General features: G+C 39.9%; 1 protein-coding gene across 2 annotated transcripts in view; it reads right to left on the bottom strand.

Annotated features, from left to right (window-relative positions):
- Nucleotides 1–19,552, bottom strand: part of dachc (dachshund c) — a 67,260-nt gene extending 47,708 nt beyond the window's left edge. Inside the window, exon 1 of one of the 2 annotated variants that reach the window (XM_056254335.1) lies at nucleotides 18,643–19,552. In XM_056254335.1, the coding sequence (XP_056110310.1) occupies nucleotides 18,643–19,181 (539 nt within the window). In that variant the 5' untranslated portion in view covers nucleotides 19,182–19,552. The remainder of the gene's footprint in view (nucleotides 1–18,642) is intronic. The other variant, XM_056254336.1, reaches the window with a different exon arrangement.
- Between the last annotated feature and the right edge of the window lie 1,291 nt (nucleotides 19,553–20,843).

Raw genomic sequence — 20,843 nt, forward strand, 5'->3', positions numbered from 1 at the left:
TTGAAACAATCTGCATTATATGTGACACGAATTACACCTTACATATGAGCTAATATGAATTGAAGACAACTTGAAACAAATGGGAAAACATTTAGATGCTCTTTGATGAAAAAAGCCTAACGGAAAGGATAAGAGCAAACATCCTTTATTCTGGCCTCAAACAGGAAGTTCCTTCATGATGGGGCGTAATCGGAGCTCTTATCGCAGTGAAAGACTGAACCCAAATAGTCCACTGTTTGTGTTTCAATCTGCGGCTCTCTGTGATGAATGAAATGTAAATAAGTGTTGTGGCCCCTGCAGGGGGACGAAGAAAGAAGGGGAGAGAAAAAGACAGACAGAGACCTAACATCTGTCCCACACACACACACACACACACACACACACACACACACACATGCCAACATTCTTGTTCCCAAAGCATACGTGCACACACACAAATATTCACATGCACAGGAAATAACAGGAATGGAAAAAAGCAGTACTGTAAACATTTTACAAACAGACTGCTTCCTCAAACAGACATGACATACACATTCACACACAAACAACCACACCAACATACTTCAAGAAGATCAGTCAGCAAGTCAGTTAAGAAGATTGTGTGTTACAGTAATATTCTCTTTGACATATCAGCAAGCCAGCTTGCTTTTACAAGCCTGTTTACATTATAAATAAAAACGCATACTCATAACAGATTATACTCACAATTACAACAAAAAATGATTGATGAAATTATATTTAATTGGCAAAGCTCCAGAGCTTGAGAGTCTATCAGTTTATATTAAACACTAATCAGAGGATCATGTAAACACACTTAAATGTGTTGATGACAAAGTCTGTGAAAAATGTATGGTCTGAAAAAACCTAATAAACGTAATGAACGGAATTTAATGGAAACGTGGGATTGTGTAGCCAGACACACATGGGGCGGAAACTAATGGTGAGCAAAGGATGAGTGTAATGGACTCATTTTGTTGACTTGTATGTTAGTAAATATGTACCGTATGAAGTGAACCATTACACTACCATGTCTTGCTTTTGTGTAAGACATTTTCATAAGGTCATTTTAAAACATGTCAGACTAAGCTGAAGTTCAACTAGTTTTGAGAGACATGTTTTGGACGAGTTTCCATGTGTGTAATGGACCCACTGAGCTCAGAACAGCTGGAGAACGGCTTCTGAAACATGTCATAATGCAGAGCAGGTGCTGACAGCAGTAACTTCCCAATGAATATCGTGACATTCTCCACAAATAATGTACAAAATAGGGCCTAAACCGGTAAAAAAGTTCAAAAGTTTGGTAAGACCTATAAAATGTTTTTAAAATAAGTCTGTTCTGCTCACCAAGACTGCATTTATTTGATCCAAAAAAGTAAAAACAGTAAATATACAGTAAAAACGGTAATGTCATGAAATAGTATTACAATTTAAAACAACTGTTTTCTATTTGAATACTGTATATTGTAATGCCAAAGCTGAATTTTCAGCATCATTACTCCAGTCTTCAGTGATACATAATCCTTTAGAAATTATTCTAATATGCTGATTTGCTGCTCAAGAAACATTTATTATTATTATCAAAGTTGAAAATAGTTATGTACATTTTTCAGGATTCTTTGATGAATAGAAAGTTCAAAAGAACAGCATTTATCTGAAATAGAAAGCTTTTGTAACATTACACGCTACCGTTCAAATGTTTGGGGTCATTAAGAATTACTTTTTGGTTTTGTTTTAAGAAAGAAATTGACACTTTTATTCAGCAAGGATTCATCAAATTGATCAAATGTGACAGTAAGGAAATGTATAATGTTACAAAAGCTTTCTTTTCTGTTCTATTCTATTCTATTCTATTATATATGGCAAGTAACAAAAACGAGCCTACAAAGAAAGAGAATGCAATTTTTTATTAACAAAACAATGAAGTGTTTAGCTTATGAACAAACTGAATAAATTAAACTACTTGGTCTCTAATTGACAAAAATTCAGTTCAGTTAAGTAAGTTCACAGGTCAATTTGATCATATTGTAACCAGGGAACATTTCAATCTCATATCAGGCAGATGTTAAAAGGTTAATTGTAAAAGTCTATTTCGTCTGTTCAGGTTCTTGCTCCTCTTTAATTTGCTGTTATTATTGTCTCTCATTACAGAAGAATCCAATAGGGACCTGACAGGTGACATCCTATCATCAGAGGGAGGGTTATAAAGCTGCTACTCTGGATTATAGAGGAATCTTAAGACCTATATAAGCCAGTATTTCCTTCGTGTTAATGCTTTAAGAACTTTAGGATTTACCAAGCAGAGATAAAAAGGCATATTCCCCCCCAAAAAAGCAGAGAGGCCAATGAATCTCGGAGAAGTAACAACACACCTCGTCTTGTCTCTCTCAAGAATCGCTGAGAGAGAATTACACCCGAAAATGAGTATTTGTTGTCTAAAAAGCTATTTTTTTAATCAAAATTGGCAACTCTTATTTTATGGAATACTGCAGTGTTCAATATAAATGATTTATCCGTGCACACCATTATTATTATTTTTAAATAATGTGCCCTCATAATCTTTAATCAAAATAACTTCCCCTGCCACTTGCAATGACATGTCTTCTGCTCTCTGATGATGTCTTCACCGGCACAAGTGTGTTATAGATTTTTTCCTTAAACCTAACTATTATAGATTTTTTCCCCTAAACCTAACTACTATACTACCATAACTTATACTCTAGCGCGTCTATATATTGACGTTAGTAAGTATAAACGTATAAACGCTATAAAAGTATAAATGTTAGTAAGTATAGACGTTTTGATGAAGTGCCCGTTGATTTTATTCTGCATGGGCCGTCTTTAACTATCTATTACATAGGCACATTCCACAATGAGTCTTTCTCTGATGACCTCTTATGTCAAAAGCTCAAGGAAAAGTTGATTTCTCAATTTATGACCCCTTTAACGGAAACCTCGCGCTGGGATTCGCACTCAGCAGCTTCTGTGAACATAAAGCCTGCCTACTTTGATTTCATTGGCCATCTCAAACATTTTGACATTGACGAGCGGTGTTAGACTGCTGAGGCAGCTCTTGGTTATCTTGTTGTTGTGCAATATCCTTGCAGCACCAAAGCAGAGTTAATATTAGGCAATTATTTCACAACCTTTATTATATACACCGCAAAAAATACTGGGGACCTCAATAGTAGGTACTGCCCTGCAGCAGCAATAGCAAACCACAATGATCCAACGATCCAATCAATTCCCAATGGACAAATCAAGAGATGCCGTTTCACATGGATATACACATCACAATAGGGAAGAAAAGACAATCGCAACCTTTAAAGGGGTCATATAATGCCATTTTTGTACAAGTCAATATGAATGTTTAGGGTCTAAATGAAAACTTTGTAATATACTTTTATTAAAAATTCTCATTAGTATTTTCAGAAAACACTCATTTTACCTGGTCAAAAACAGCTCTGTTTTCAGCACGCCGTTTCAATGCATATGCCTTTAAATGATAATGAGCGTCGCTCACTCCGCCCCTCTGTTCTGCAGGCGTTTTGATACAACGCACGTGGAGTGTTGCCTTGACAACAGTTGAGGGTATATTTTGGAGAAAGAATGGCAGCGGGAGTCTCTGAGGACACATCTGTGCAATCGTATCAGTTTGAACCGGAGTCGGACCCGGAACAAGATGACGGCCGCAAAGAAGTTCGACAATTAAGGCTCGAACAGGACGTTTCTGAATGGTTGGTTAACGTAATGTCACTTTGATCTATTTTTGTATGCACTGGCAGGGCAGAGTAGTGAGATACGAACGCTATGCGTTTACTGATGTATACGTTAGTTCATTGACAGATTGACGTTACAATTAATGGTCATGAAAAACTTTTTTTTCGCGATTTGCAAAGATTAATATAAAGGTTAATAAAACTTTACACTTACTTCTTCTGGAGGTGCAGAGGGAACATAAATAGTTGGTACCGATTCTTTTTTCAGGAGCAGCTTCTTAGCAAAACCAGCTTTATACTGACCCTCCTTTATAAAGCAGTCTGGTGAAAAACATGATTCGCGCAAACATGAACGCATTGACGTTGCTCGTGGGGAATATTCCATTCGAAAACAAAACTCAGCCACTGCGTCTTCAGCGGTTTGGATTTAGGAACATCAAAATGACTGCTGTGTTCGTTATTACACCCAAGAACAGAACACCACAATCGCTTAGACGCCATTCTGCTCCAGTGTATCAACAATGGCGGACTATGATGACAGCTCGGCGCTCGCTCAGTGCGGGTCTGTGTTGAAACCATGGTTGAAACGCTGCTCTCAATCAACAATTGTGGGAGGGGCGTCCGTTTTATTTACGTCACAAAAACAATCGGCTCAATTTGAGGCAGGGAAAAACATATAAGGAGATTAAAACAAAAACACTGGATGGATTTTTATCATTATATGATGGTTGTGTACAGGCACTGCCAACACACATTTCAGTACAATCAACTTGTAAAAGTGCATGTACCATTATTAACAAATTTTAAACCATGAACAAGAAATTGCAGAAAACAAAAATTGCAATTTCAGTCAGGTAGTTACTTGTATTTCTTCATATTTAGGTAAAACTATAGCATATCAAGAACCATTGCATTAGATTAGAATGTAAGAGGTTTATTGGAGTTCTGAATGGAGTGTGTTTCCATTGCAGAACAACATTATGGTAAGAGCATTAAGAGCAATCAAAGCCAATAACATCTGCCATTTATATAGGGACAATATCTTAACTACTCACCTCTATATAGGACATAATTTAAGCCGTGTCTTGTATATGTAGGTCATTTAACATCCCACTGCCTCTCATCTCATCCTTTTGTCCTTCATACAATAAAAGTCCACAACAAAAATAGTAATTTTCACACACTGGCATATAAATCACTCGCTTTTCTCCCTCTCAGTATAGCTTCTGGCAGATATGGGCCGGGTGTGTGTGTGTTAACTTTACCTTCTCACGGGGACTGTTTGAAAGTACTGCCACTTTCTTTAGACCCTCAGTTGAGAACAGTTGTGTAAAAACATGAGGTGAAATCGACACAACCATTACACAGGTTAATCTTTTCCTCGTTCGTATCCATTCTGTCTCTTTTTTTTAGCACTGTGATCTCTCCATCTCTATTTCCGTCTGTTCTCTATATTTTCGGGAGATGCAAAATTTCCTTCCTCTGTCCTCTCTGTACTAATCAGGTCACATGCGTGAAGGAAGCTTTAGGCAAAACCTTTATATGTTACTGCTACATTATCCTGTTCTACTTAAAGAAGCATTACCTTTAAGAGGATAGAGAAAGAGCCAAAAGAGAATGAAAAAGTAAGCAAAGTTTACAACGACATAGCATTCCCATGCACTTTGTTTACACAGCTTTTTTTAACTGAGTTTTCCCACAAATGGATACACCCCTTCACCAGTACAGAACATTCTGGGTTCAAGCTAAGCTCAATTGTCAGCATTTGTGGCATTATGTTGCATTTGCCACAAAAACTCTTTAAACAACAAAAAGGTTAAGAGTAGGGACTTCAATTTCTAGAGAATTTGAAAAAAAAAAGTGCATAAATGTGAAGCTTATAATTTTATTAAAGCCCTTACAATACTGTTACAATACTCCCAAATAAAACGTGTTTATTTGTTTGAGCTGTACATTTTTTTCTCTCTTCATTTTTACAATCTTTTTAGATTTTCATACATTAAATCGTCTCGGCCATGATGTTGCAATGCTATTTTAGTGTCATTGAGAGATAAATATTTTGAATATTTTTTTTATATATAAATATTTTCCATTTTCAATTTAATTTTAGTGACAATTTTAGTACTTCAGTTTTGTTTTTGACATTTTTATTATTTTCTGTTTTTTCCAAGTATGTAGTTATTACTAAAAACTCTGCAAAATTGTTAACATTTTGATACTTTACACAGAAAGTGTTTTACTCGAAAATGATGTATATTGTTTACATCTTCTTGTGGCTATACTTTTGAAACTGTGATCCAGATTTTTGTATTTTATTTTTAAAGAAAAAGGAGGGATAAGTCAAAATATGTTTTTCTATTAATTAACATTATGCCACACATGCTGACGATTGAGCTTGACTTGTACTGAACCTGGAATATTCCTTTAAGCCATGCGTTTTTCCTCTTTTTTCTCTCTCTGACTCAAGTCTCCGGTCGTCCCCACACTTTCCTGCCCCCTAACCCACTGTAGTTTAATGAGAATACAACTATTCGCCTCCTACCCACCAAGGCACTTCACAAACAGCTGCATTCTTCATGCCACGTTTCCTAGATACATCACAAACAAACACCGGCACAGACTAAGAATGTGTTGGTTGTTGATTTTTGACTGGTTCTAAATGTAGCAGTGATTGACAAATCTAGATACAGCCGTAGCTGTGCCACGTTCTCTCCATGGTCTGGAGTCTGGACATCTCTGGACATTAGTTTTGGACATTTTTGACTGAAGAATCTCATTAGAGTCAAAGCCAGAGGAGTGATAGGCATTAAGTAATGGCGCAAATACCAGTAAATTGACTAGTGCCTTAGTAAATTGCGTTGCATGATTAATTTAAATACTGTTCTCCCATAAATTTTGCGTCTGAAAGGGAAACTCCTACAAATGCATATGCAATAAGGTCAGCCGCAAAGATAACTGTGTCCGTGCCTTTTCAGCGCTAATTTTCGATTACATGTCTTAAGTAAATCCTTGTTTTTTTAGTAAAGTTTAACACCAAAAGAGGGTTTACTTTGAGCTGGCGCAAGCTGTTCGTAAATCTGGCCCATAATGTTTCCTGACGTTAATAAGAAAGAGGAAAGCAGTTACAACTTCTAATTACAAATCAACCATAGCTGTGGACATGTCTAAAGAGCTTTTTTGGCTGCTGTGCTGTGCTCAAAGGGATATTTCCCCAAAAAGTGAAAATTCTGTCATCATTTACTCACCCTCATGTTCTTCCAAACCCATGTTTGGAACAAAAGTGAACATATTTTTTTATTATTCTCGCATAATTTCTGTCCATCCAAAACTTTCAAGCACCAAAAAGTATATATATATTTTACACACTACACACTACACAGCGCGCGTCTTACAAGCAGAGGAAGACGCGTGCTGTACATAGTAGTAGAAGAAGAATGTCAGTTCTCGCGCATGCGTCGTGGAAATCTCTTGAACTCTCGTCTCAGGCCCACAAGGAAGCAATGGAATAGTCGAATAAAGTCGTTATTTTTGTTTTGTTTTCCGCACAAAAAGTATTCTCGTCGCTTGATAAACTTATAGTGGAGCCACTGTAGGCACATGAAATATTTAAACATTTTCTTTAATGACTTTCTGGGCCGTCAAGTATCATTCCCTTTGGCAGCCTATGTAGCAGTGATCCAGCTCTCAGATTTAATAAAAAATATCTTCATTTGTGTTCCGAAGATGAACGAAGGTCTTACGGGGTTGGTACAGCATGGGGGTGAGTAATTAATGACTTAATTTTCATTTTTGGGTGAACTAACCCTTTAACATATACAATACCATACACTGAACTGAAACAGAACACTAACAGAACATATATACAGGTGTTAATGATGGTGACTGATGAGTGCACAGCTGAATGCGATTAGTGTCCGTGAAAACAAATGAGTGACGAAGGCAGGTGATGACAAAACATAACGAGTCCAAACTAACCTGAATGTGACTGTTCAAATCATAGATAAATTGTACAATGTCTATTTGTACTTTTGACGCGCAACACTTTTGGTTTAGTGGACTTTTAATTGATGGACAAAAAATATGAGAATATTAAAAATGCCTTAATTTGTGTTCCAAAGATGAACTTGATGGGTTTATGTCATGGCATATTCATGTCATGTTATTAACAGTGCACAAAGATTATTCGTCTTCTGACTGAAAATTATGGGATTTACATACATGGGATTTTTAATACTAATTGTTACTTTAACTTGGGTTAGTAATTAATCCTGGGTGTAACCATGAGATTTCATACTGTACATTTGAAATCCCAGGGTTAATGTTTCCATTTGCATATCTACAAGATTAATAACATTGATGAAGAAATACAGCATGTAGATTGTTTCAATACTTGCTTGTCCACTGTGGAAAGGTCACTGTGTAATTCTGATCTGATTTTATCAAATCTTCTGAAATATACTATAATAATAATAATAATATTTCTTCATTACTTCAGTTAACCTGTTTAACCCTCACATGCTGAAACTGAAGTTTCTGAGACTGTACAAAGCACATTCATTTTTAATAAGGTAAACAGTTTATGATTGGCTGTCTTTTGCGGAACAACTCCATGGACCCATTCTGGCTTTTCCTTTTTTTTCTGCTCCACACTCACTTGCTGAACTGATGTCAGAAGGCACACTCCATGTCCGTTCATAGCCCAATTTGGACCCAACCAGATCTTGTGAGAAAACATATATTTTACAAAGTAGCAATTTCATACCAATTCTAGATGAAGTTGCATCCCAAAATCAAAACCTCTATGGTGCATGAGCAGGTCATGACAACAATGAGATAATACAAATTTGTCACCAATTTGCCAAAATGTAAAAGTTACAAACTGATGTTTTATTAGCAAAGTTTCGGGAGGAGCACGTTCAGATAATTAACCTAATTAACACGGGAAGAACACATTCAGTTAATCAACTCAATTAGCATCAGGATGAATATGCTGTCACAGTTCAATCTAGTCACCATCCTCTTTCCTACATTTCCCATCACTCTCCTTGGTTCCCACCTGTAATCACACACACCTGCACCTCATCATCACCCTCATCACTGCCACTATATATGCACTCACCTCACCCCAGCTCTTTGTCTGACCTCGTTTGTTGTATGTGGACTCTTCCCCTGCCTCCAGTGACTTCCTGATGGCTGCCGCCGTTTCAGAGCCCTCTGCCAAGATGGTCCTAAAGTGACTCCAGTCTCCACCCTCTTCCAGAGTCTTGTGGGGATTCCAGTCTCCGTCCTCGTCCAAAGTCCAGTGGGAGCTTCAGTTTCTGCCCCCGTCCAGAGTCCATCCCAGCGACACCTGGAGCTCCCTAAGAAAATTTTGAGAGGTTGTCTCTGCCGTCTCTGCCCTGGTCACCTGAACTGCCGGCTCTGCCCTGGTCTCCCGAGCTGCCGGCTCTGCCCTGGTCTCCTGAGCTGCCGGCTCTGAACGGGTCTCCCGAGCTGCCGGCTCTGCCCTGGTCTCCTGAGCTGCCGGCTCTGCCCTGGTCTCCTGAGCTGCCGGCTCTGCCCTGGTCTCCTGAGCTGCCGGCTCTGAACGGGTCTCCCGAGCTGCCGGCTCTGCCCTGGTCTCCTGAGCTGCCGGCTCTGAACGGGTCTCCCGAGCTGCCGGCTCTGCCCTGGTCTCCTGAGCTGCCGGCTCTGAACGGGTCTCCCGAGCTGCCGGCTCTGCCCTGGTCTCCTGAGCTGCCGGCTCTGAACGGGTCTCCCGAGCTGCCGGCTCTGCCCTGGTCTCCTGAGCTGCCGGCTCTGCCCTGGTCTCCTGAGCTGCCGGCTCTGAACGGGTCTCCCGAGCTGCCGGCTCTGCCCTGGTCTCCTGAGCTGCCGGCTCTGCCCTGGTCTCCTGAGCTGCCGGCTCTGCCCTGGTCTCCTGAGCTGCCGGCTCTGCCCTGGTCTCCTGAGCTGCCGGCTCTGAACGGGTCTCCCGAGCTGCCGGCTCTGCCCTGGTCTCCTGAGCTGCCGGCTCTGCCCTGGTCTCCTGAGCTGCCGGCTCTGAACGGGTCTCCCGAGCTGCCGGCTCTGCCCTGGTCTCCTGAGCTGCCGGCTCTGCCCTGGTCTCCTGAGCTGCCGGCTCTGCCCTGGTCTCCTGAGCTGCCGGCTCTGAACGGGTCTCCCGAGCTGCCGGCTCTGCCCTGGTCTCCTGAGCTGCCGGCTCTGCCCTGGTCTCCTGAGCTGCCGGCTCTGAACGGGTCTCCCGAGCTGCCGGCTCTGCCCTGGTCTCCTGAGCTGCCGGCTCTGCCCTGGTCTCCTGAGCTGCCGGCTCTGCCCTGGTCTCCTGAGCTGCCGGCTCTGAACGGGTCTCCCGAGCTGCCGGCTCTGCCCTGGTCTCCCGAGCTGCCGGCTCTGCCCTGGTCTCCTGAGCTGCCGGCTCTGAACGGGTCTCCTGAGCTGCCGGCTCTGCCCTGGTCTCCTGAGCTGCCGGCTCTGAACGGGTCTCCTGAGCTGCCGGCTCTGCCCTGGTCTCCTGAACTGCCGGCTCTGAACGGGTCTCCCGAGCTGCCGGCTCTTCCCTGGTCTCCTGAACTGCCAGCTCTGAACGGGTCTCCTGAGCTGTTGGTATTGAACGGGTCTCCTGAACTGCCGGCTCCGCTCTGGCCACCTAAACCAGCACCGCCCTGGAGGCTTCCTGCTCCATATGGGCCATGCCCTCATCAGCCTCCAGGGCTTTTGTCACATATAAGCCTAGTCACCATCCTCTTCACTACATTTCCCATCACTCTCCTTGGTTCCCACCTGTACGTCATCTCTAATCACACACACCTGCACGTCATCATCACCCTCATCACTGCCACTATATATGCACTCACCTCACCCCAGCTCTTTGTCCGACCTCGTTTGTTGTATGTGGACTCTTCCTCTGCCTCCAGCGTCTTCCTTCCCTCTGTGTCTCCGCCAAGATCATCCTTTGGACTCCACTATCCTGCTCACCTCATCACTGCACCTTTGTTTATCAATAGATCACGTTTCACCATCCATCTTCCTCTCCCGTCTCTGCATATCCGTAACAACAGCAGACTTCCCTCTGTTCTATGACATCCCTCCACCACCGCAAGGTCTCGAGACGCGTCTTTTAAAAGTTCAACTTATTTTAGAGCGCCGCATTTTTAGAACGTCCTTTTGACGGACAGTATCATAAAAATTCAGGGTCATAAAAATCATCATCTATTATCACCTGTCAGTTTCATTTCATATTTTAATGATAAGACATTTAATGGCTTTTGTTTTCGTTCACATATTTATTTTTAATTATGAACTTACAGGACGATCATATGGGCTAGATTATGCATTTATTTATTCATGAAGAGAACAGATGAACAGAGACTGTGCTGCACTTTTCATGTTCAACACCACACAAAGCATTCCCCCGCAGTGACAGCAAAGCCCACTAAAGCACGACCTTTGTGCCTGAACAGGCAAAAATAACAACACTAAAGGACTAGGTAAAAATATCGATTTCTTGATACATGAAATTCAAACAATAAATACAGTTTTAGCGCTCTTTAATGTGGTGTGACAGATCACTGTAGCGCCTCAGATCAAGCAAAGAGGCAGCGTAAAGCGCACGTTAACGGACCATCTCTTCCACTTTACTAGTTACAGCATCAAATAAACATGAACAAACATCAGAAGAAAGTTGAAAGATAAAGTACAACTTACTGAAATCAGTATCATGTCTCATGTAATCGCTCAATCAGTGTTTCGACCGTGGAAAGACATCAAATAAGCTTGTAAACAATATGTCATGTAATATTACATTTACCTCAAAAAAGCCATTCAGTGACCATAAACTCGATAGTCAGTCAGCTAGAAAAAGAACAGCATTTTGCTAAACATATGCACCATATTACATATTCATTGGCCTATTTTTTTTTTTTTACTGTTCTTTAATATTTAATATACCTTTGATTAAATCAAGTCAAGTTTGTATGACAGCCACAATAATTTTTTTTTTTTTTTTTAAATTGGAGTAGAAACATAATTAAGTATTGTAACATGGACTTAAACTGGGTGATCGCCTGTGCATAATCAAATGCATCAAGGGAGACTGATGCAGAGGCAATTGTTATTACATTCCACGTCTTTGCCTAGGATAGATGAGTTCTCGTGGCAGTTTTAATTTTGCTATGGAGGCTGAACTGCTAAAAACAAAAAACAGTAAATGACGGAAACTGTTTGGTTAGCGCGACCTCTGACTCTGACCTACACTAAACCCTACCGATAGTGTAGAACAAAATAAACGTGAGATAAAATCGCATTTGGTGAAGCAGTTGCATTATTTTGGCTTGCTTGCTTCTACAAGTCTCTTTTATAATAAATAGTGTTTCATGGGACTTACCAGAGTGCTCAGCATCACAAGTGCAATACTGTATCAGATGAGCTCCCAAGCAAGTTTACTAAGTCAGAAAAGCCATACATATGGAGCTGGTTATGTGATGCACATATCAAAATGTATTCGTTTACATATCATGCATTATGGTCATAGTGTTTTGAGGTCATAATATAGTATTGTGCAAGGAATATTGCATACAAATTAGTATTCATTAATCAACAATCTGCAACTGTAATCACAATTTGTGTAAAAAAAAAGATATAAAAGTGATGGGTTTTTTTTTACTGCTCATTTGTATAGGCACGTTTTTGGAGTTTTGTAAAACTGTAGGTAGCATGTTATTCCAATGAGCCTATGTTCAGTAATATGAAGTCTAATGAATACACTGAAGAAGATCATACTATTTCTTTCACTTCCAGTTATTCTGTGTGCAGTTGTTTTTCAGAATTAAATTATCGTAAAACTCCTGTAATTCAATGTTTAAAATGTCCCATTATGAAGCAATCACAGGAAACTAACGAACCATTTCTGTTCTGTCCATCATCCTCTCTCCTCAACAAGATCCTCGGCCATGTGAGTCTGTGTGAGAGTCTTCATGATCAAACAGCCAGAACAGTGTGTTAATAATCAGACCGAGTCAAAACATCATGGTGGCCACGTACAAACAGAAAAACACACACACTTTAGATTTCCATGTGCTTCGGAGGGAGCCGGAACAGAGAGACTCCCTGAGGTGGAATTAATGAAAAACCCTTTCATGGAAAACTCATCAAGCTGAGAGAGAGAGAGAGAGAAGAGGAGGAGACCGCTAGCATGTGTACGAGAGAGAAATGAACAGAGAAAGTAAGAAAGAGATAGCGTGTCCTTGTGTGTGTAGCGAGTGGAGGGGGGGTCAGAGCGCGTGACCTCTCATTTCATACTTTAATTAAAATCTCCCCCTGACGTCCTCCTCTCTTCCATGCTGGCTCGCCTTCCCACAGAGGCCATCAGTGCCAGCGCACACACACACACACACACACACACACATTCTTTCCTCGGCCCTCCGCACACACCGGCACCCGCGTACACAAACACACACTCCATTTGAAAAGACATGTTTACTCTATCTCTAATGTCCTCCTGTGTTTCATTAGCTCTGTAACATTCTGTAAACACCAGGGGAACTTTCAGAGCATTGCTTACACCACCATTACATTGAATACACAAGAGAACCATCAGATGCTAAAACACATCATATGCATACAGCTAATGGATCCAAAAAATGTCTTTTTGAGCACCCGAATGAGAATTTTGTCAATTAAGGATAAAGCCCTTGGTACAATTTGTGTACAAACGGCTTTACTTACGATTTACACAGAGATCCGTTCTGCTCGTGTTTTATGAATAAGGCCCCTTGAGTCCACAGCATCATATTTAACATTGCGAGAACAGCTGTTATCAGAGTAATCCATCATTTGTTTTACAGTGTGTTTTACCTGCTCAGCAAAAAGAAAAAAGAAAACAAGAACTAAGCACCGTTATGTTCTGAAGACCAACATGAGTGGGTGTGCACCTATGAAGATGTGTGTGTGCACTAGTAACACTTAGAGCAAGTGGCAACATTATACATACTCTCTCTCTCAGTGTGTGTGTGTGTGTGTGTGGTAAACAGCAGCTGGAGTTTCCCACAGATCACACAGAGAATGAAATATAATGAACAAAGTGCTGAAACCCCATGATGAACTTTATGCCCAATAAAGAGGTGCTTTAATGCTGATATGAAAGTAACTCATCCATCCAATACCAGACCACAACAACTTAAAGATAAACTTTAAACCTCGGTTTACCATAAAAGAGATACCTTCTCAAGCCCTGCAGACTGTTACATTAAATCATCTCCCCTTTAGATCTCAGATATATCACATGTGAGATCATTGTCTATGGTTGATATAACATGATCTAAAAGTATCTAGATTCATTTATTAAAAAAACATCATTCTAATTTATACATACAGTGACTTACACCTCACACATTTTCTATGATGAGAATTTTTTTTTTTTTTAAATACATTTAAATCAATTTTAAATCAATTTACAGGGCATAAAGTAAAAAATGTCATGACAAATAAGGAAAAGGAACTTTATAATAACAAAATTCTTGAAAAGAAAATCTTTTGATTAGATGTAGGCCTACATTTTATTGTGATTTGTATTATTTCTGATTTTTTTTGTCTGTTTTAACTTCACTGCTTATTAAACTCAAAAGCTTGTCTGCCAAATCAAAGTCATAATGACCAACAAACGTCATGTTTTCTAACCAACATGCAAAAAAAAAAAAAACATGAAATGATATCATCAGCACTCTTGAAGACCCTTGTGACTATGTGGTCAAAAGTGCATTAAAATATCAGATAATAGTACTTTCTATTCACATCGAAATTTTTTATTCAATTTAAAGTTTTCTTTAAGATGCATATTAACTAAAGTTTGCCCATGTAAAAATTCTAGAAATTTTGCACCTGTTTTAAACTAGATTTGTAAAACATTGTTTTTTGTTGTTCTTTATCATGGACCCTATTACATGTTCATCTCTCTTATATATTGTTATATTTACAATTATGCTCTTGGCAAATATTAGTGGTTTACAAGAGAGCAATTACTCACTTTGTGATATTCTTAGAAATTGTACATCTCTCTAAACATTCTACTGCCTACGTTCTGTTTGACTGCATCTAAACAAACACAAAGAAACCCACACAGTGTGCATGTGTAAGGTGATATTGTCCAAACTCTCATCAATACAACTCATCGTCAAGTACACACAGTCTTACACTTACACAACAGCAGATGGACAAGCAAACACAATAGCACCATAAAGACATCAACAGTATTTTAAGCCCTTGTTCGCTAACACATTTCTTTTATGATACGCAGCATGCCACAACAAAGCTATCAGCTGTCTGAGCAGCTGCATCGGCGGTTTCCAATAGAGTCACTAAAGCTTTGAGATCTGAACACACACACACACACACAAAGGGTATCTATTTCAACCACACATGTACAACAGCAGACCATAAAATCCACAGCCATATGTAATGATTGATATTAGAGGATTAAAAATATACTGCAGGCTTGAAAGTGTGGCAATCGAAACCTTTCGTGATAATACAAGTGCAGAAAAACAGTGTGGATGGATTACAGATCTGGTTCTGTGTCACACATTCACACACTCGTCTTTTTTTTCTTTCCACTAATCCCTCGCTCCGCACTAATACACTGTGGAAGGGCCGAATCAAACCTTGCTGACTGATATAGGCTTGTGTTACTGCTGGATAGGACCTGAAGGTCAAGGGAAGAGAGAGACGTGCCGAGACGTCTGTTTGAGGTTAGTGTGTATGCATGCATGTTCATAAGAGAGAGAAAACAGCGGGTGAGTGCAAGATAACGGGGATTTTGAAATGAACGCAATCACACTGACATCAATTAATTGTCTGAGGATAATTTGCTGTCTAGGGTGCCAGTGCCGCTTGTTCGAGTATTTGTTTTGACTGTAATCCGTGGCCTTTAAAGTGTCTCCTATTTGAAGATCAGAGAAAGAGAACACACACTGACACACTCCTCTCACACTGAGCATTCACACGACTTGAACACTGTGACAAGAAAATCTTCAAAGGCACAAATACCCATTTTTGCAGAGTATTCGCAAAAGGTTTGCGCTACGTTGTGTCTGTCATCTTACTTTCTTGCTTGGTCTTCAACAAATGCAAACACTATATGCACACACCAGGCCTGCATAAACTCCACTTCACAGAGTTTCTGAGAGAAAGGTCACACAATGCAAAGCCAATGAGTCGTGAGACATCACGTCCCTTTAAGACTTTCTGGAAGTGAATGTGATTCTACGAAAATAAATAATTCAGTAAATAAAGGCAGACTAAGCACAGGCTAACTGTAAAAGAAGACAAGCATTTTATTTGTACTATTACGAGCAAAACAAAAACACAGCAAGCCAAATGCCTTTTATGGACATTTAGAACTTTCATGTTAGTGAATCAGCCTTTAAATAATGGAAAACATTGTGTTTGTGCGCTACATAATCTGATTGCTCTGTTTGTTGAGCACTGTGAAGGGCTGCAGTAAATCAACTATTAGTTTTTATGCTGATCCAAGATGCAAATTTTTTTTTTTTTTTTTGCTTCCAAACAATTACAGGTAGAATTTAGTCATAAAAGGAAATGCTAGTGATGAATGACTCTGTAAAGCAGACAGACCAAGTCAGCACCTATAGGGCATTTTTTTCTGTCTGCCAGAAAAAGCTCATGGATTCGATGACAGTAAGAGAAGACATCTTTTCAACACAGAGAAGCACAGAGGAAGTAATCAGATTTGATGATTTAACAGCATAGCTCCACAAAGGACATAGAAAGTTATTTGAGTATCACAATATGGGGTGGAAGTGTGGTTTTGTTGTTTAGTTTCTTCTTTTATTTACTCATGTTGCATTAACAACCTTAAGGAAATGATAACGTGCCAGATTCTCTCTCAGATTCCCTTTATCCGGTCATGATGAGTCAAAAGTGCCTAACTTTGACTCAGCATGAGTCATTTCTGAATCAAAAATCCACCCTTTGCAACCTATCCAACCCGATCTCATCATAAGAAAACTATTTTACGAGGTGGCAATTTCATATGACTTTGAACGATTTAATACAAAACATACAACTTTTTAAAAACAATTAAGCATGAAGATCCTCCCCTTAACTTAACCATCAGTGGGAAGTAAAAATATTCTACAAAAACATACAAATGAAAAGAATTCATACAAATTAGCCACCAATTCACAAAAAAATGTAAATAGTTACGAATTTCCACAAGTGTGTTGGCCTATCTCTCAATTCACTTCTCAGTTAGGTGTTTAGACTAAGGATTCAAGGGACAGAGGTCCAAGAGTTTAGTTTCTGCCCTTGCTATCTGATCTCCATTCAGCTCTGCCAAAATTAAAACATTAGGAGGCCAGACATCGATTAAATATAGTCATTATACAAAGATAGAAACGTTTAAAATGGCCAAATACTTTATCATGTCCTAGCTAAAAGAGAAAATTAGAAGGCGTGTGTCGTGACACAAACCATTTTCAAAAAACATTCGTAAATTTATAGATTAATCCTGAGGCAAAGGGTATTAATACGATTAGAATATAATTCAAAGTGGAGATCAAATGGGAGGGGGAACTGTTAGAGAGCGCCCTTTTAAAACTGCCGCTCTAGGCAATATGAAAAATTAATTAATTTCTGCGGAGAATCAATTTCTTTATAGACACCGGTGGAGAGCGAGCGAGCACGCGCGCGGGCTGGAATCTGAGATTTCAATCTCGTTCCAGTAACTTGTGTTGCAAGCGCTTAACATCTCCTCGCCAGTGCCGATGGCTGCCTAAATGCGCTCTTTAATAATCAAACAGCTATGAGCTGGTGTCATAAATGTGCTCGTAGACACCGAGGTTTAGATAAGCAAACCCGTATTGTTCTTTCAAACAAGGCTCGCATGGCTCTCAAGCGCAAGCTTGCTCGCAAACGGATCAGTACTATGCTTGCCATCATTCTAAAGGTCAGACGTCGTAATTTGCTATATTAATACTAGGCTACTAAAAGGTCGTTGTTTTTTCAAAGCGCGCGAACTTTGATGGCAACGGTTGCAAAGTAGGCTATATGACAGTTAAACAGAGCTTTTTATGACAGTCGTCTGAACTGATAACGAGGGATAATAAATTCAGGCCACGTTGAGAGTCACTGAAAATTCATTGGTTTTCACATTTCAAATTTCACTTTTCAAAGCCAAAGACAGCAAACTACGAGTCCGATTAGTGAACCTGACACCACCGGGACAACTGGCGATTAACCCGTAAGTTATTCAGTTTAACTTGTAACAAAACCAGGCTAGTCCCATTAAATATTCATATCATAGACTGATACGATCTCTCTCCCTCTTACTTTTCCATTTCAGTCTCCAAAAGTGTTTGTTTACACATGATACTTTTTTATAAAGAAACAAAAAGTTACATTCAATCCTTTTCCGACTGCCTAATTGTGAAATACACCTGTTCTGCCTAAAGGTGTCCAAGGTCTGGATAGGTGTGTGTCTGTGGTGTGCTGTATGTTCATTATGATGCATTTCAGTATAAGTAACCTGATATGTGCATGATTATCAAAGGCCAAACTGTTCAAACTGGATCATAAGCAGATAAATATGCTGTGCTCAGCAAAAAAAAAAGAGTTTGTGAAAGTAACGTCTGCGCTGATATGAGCTCAATAAAGGCTCATAGTAGCCTAATGTGCGATTGTTTAATTATTTTTAGTTTGGTGCTACTTTTAGAACTTTTCCTTTGTGTAGCTATATCCTTACACACTCTTAAAAACAACTCTTCTTTATTGGCATGATGGTTCCATGGAAATTTTCAAACTCTTCATAGCAGAAAAAAAGGTTCTTCTATGGCACTGCTGCGAAAACCCCGGTTAGGAACTTTTATTTTTAAGAGTGCAGGACATAACAGTGTGAGAAGGCTAAGTTTACCTGGCATTGGTGCAGTCATTATACAGGACCTCTAAGTCTTTCCTCGATATAAGTTTGCAGCGATTGACTCCAGGCTGAATCGCGCCCAGTCCACGGAGGATGCGAACCTGCTCCACGTTGCACACCACAGGCGTTATCTCTAGACGTTTGAGTTTCGTGTACACAGTGTGCAGTCCACCGACCAGGTGCTTGAGAAAGAGGTCAAATGCCTGCGGGAGGCAGATGAGTTCGTTGCCGTTGACAGTGAAGGACGCGAGCTTTGCGCCTCGGACCTCGACCATTTTGCACTCGTTGTTTTGAGGAGTGTTTTCCACTGGAGAAGGAGTGGAATACACGGGTTTGTGCGGGAGACTACCGATGGAGATGCCCGGGCTCGCGGAGGAGAGAAGTTCCGATCTGAAGATGCTCTGTCCGGCTGGGGTGACGGACGGTGAGGAAGAGAGGGTCGCCGGGCTCGAGGAGTTGACTGCCGCAGCGATAGATATTGGAGGCGCGTGGGACATCGGTGTCGCGGGTAGAAGCGCAGCCGGGGTGGCCATGTTTAACACTAAATAAATGTCTTCAAAGTATTCTGGGAAAAGTAATGTCTCACGGAAGAATTAGTAAAACAACATCAAAAACAATTCCGTTCGGATTGAAAAGTAAAATTAGCCAGGCACGGGGGGGGGGGAAAACGAGATATTGTCTGTGCGTCACGACATCGATCAAAGCGTGATAGTGACAGTGGGAAAAAGTGAAGAACTGCGCTAGTGGTGCTCGGACGAGTTGAATCTGTCACACTGTGGTCCGGAGGAGGAGCCAAGAAACAAAGAGAGTTTTGGAAGAGACACAGCGCGCACGTGTGTTCCTTTCTTTCAGAGCAGGTAGATCTAAACACAATGAACTTAAAAAGAACTCTTGTTTTGTTGAGCATGGTTTACAAGGCATCATTTATCAATTCACTATAAAGATAAACAAACAGACCAGCAGACTACACATTGAGCGATCTTTTTTCTTTTCTTTTTTTTTGCAGTCATTGACAGCTATGCCTCAGTTATGTTATGTAATAAGTGCGGGAATGCTAGTTGTCGCAGTTTATTGATAGTCACAGTTTATTATGAAAGGACAGACGTATGCTATTGCATTAATTCATACAATGAATAATATCAGCACTCCAACAGTTAATGGCGCTTTGTACATGCACACGGGCATTAGATTAATTCGCCGCGTGAGAAATTCTGATGAAACAATATTGAAAGCAATTTAAATAAAGCTCATTTAAATGTCAATTCTCATGGTTGGGGCTTTACTATAATTGGCTATTTAATTAAAGCAATTTTCACGGTCATTAATACAGCCTGAGCGTTGTAGTGCACTGACATATTTTAATTACATGGTATTAACAAAACTGATATGCCTTAGAAAGCACGTTGAAAATCTGAATAAGAAATGATTTATGCAATAATACATCATCCCCATATGGATATTATGAGTATCAGACTGGTCAGCATTAAAAGAGAATAAAACAACTTCAGTTGCAACACTCTTTTAAAGTAAGAGTGAAGAAAACTTATAGAATAATTGGTAACACTTTATTTTACAGTGTACTTGTGTTACATGTTACCATAGTAATAACAGTAAATTATGCATAATTGCATGCAACTAACCCTAAGCCAAACCCTAATCCTACCCTAACCCTAAGTAGTGCATGCAGTTAATTGATATTGATAAAAAATAAAGTGTGACTGAATAATTTCCCAATTATTTGGTATTGTGAGGTCAAGCATGCACAGAGGCAGGATATAAAGCTTATACTGCCATCTATTGTGAAGGATTTAGGAAGTGAAAAGATTTAAACTGAAATGTCAACGACTATTTGTTATTTTCAAAAGCATAAAGTGTTCATTACAGACCGCAGATCCTACGGTTTGTAATGGTTCTCAACATTTACAACCACTAATCTCAGAACAAACACTTATGGTGTCTCTTGAGTCACAGCGACATTCATCTTAGTTATCATAATACACTTCTCATATGCATCATGATATCCCTATACAGCTGGAAGTCACTTATGTACCTAATTTAAATGACTCTACGGTCTGGCATTGGGTTTAGTGACATTTCACAGTGTAGAACAGTTCTCCAGTCGAGCAATGGAATAAGACAGTGGGAATGCACAATGTTATCTGCCAATATTTTTACAATTATTTTACAATAACATT

Source organism: Rhinichthys klamathensis, unplaced genomic scaffold, assembly GCF_029890125.1.
Source record: "Rhinichthys klamathensis goyatoka isolate OS25496 unplaced genomic scaffold, OSU_Roscu_1.1 h1tg000111l_1, whole genome shotgun sequence".
NCBI lineage: Eukaryota > Metazoa > Chordata > Actinopteri > Cypriniformes > Leuciscidae > Rhinichthys > Rhinichthys klamathensis.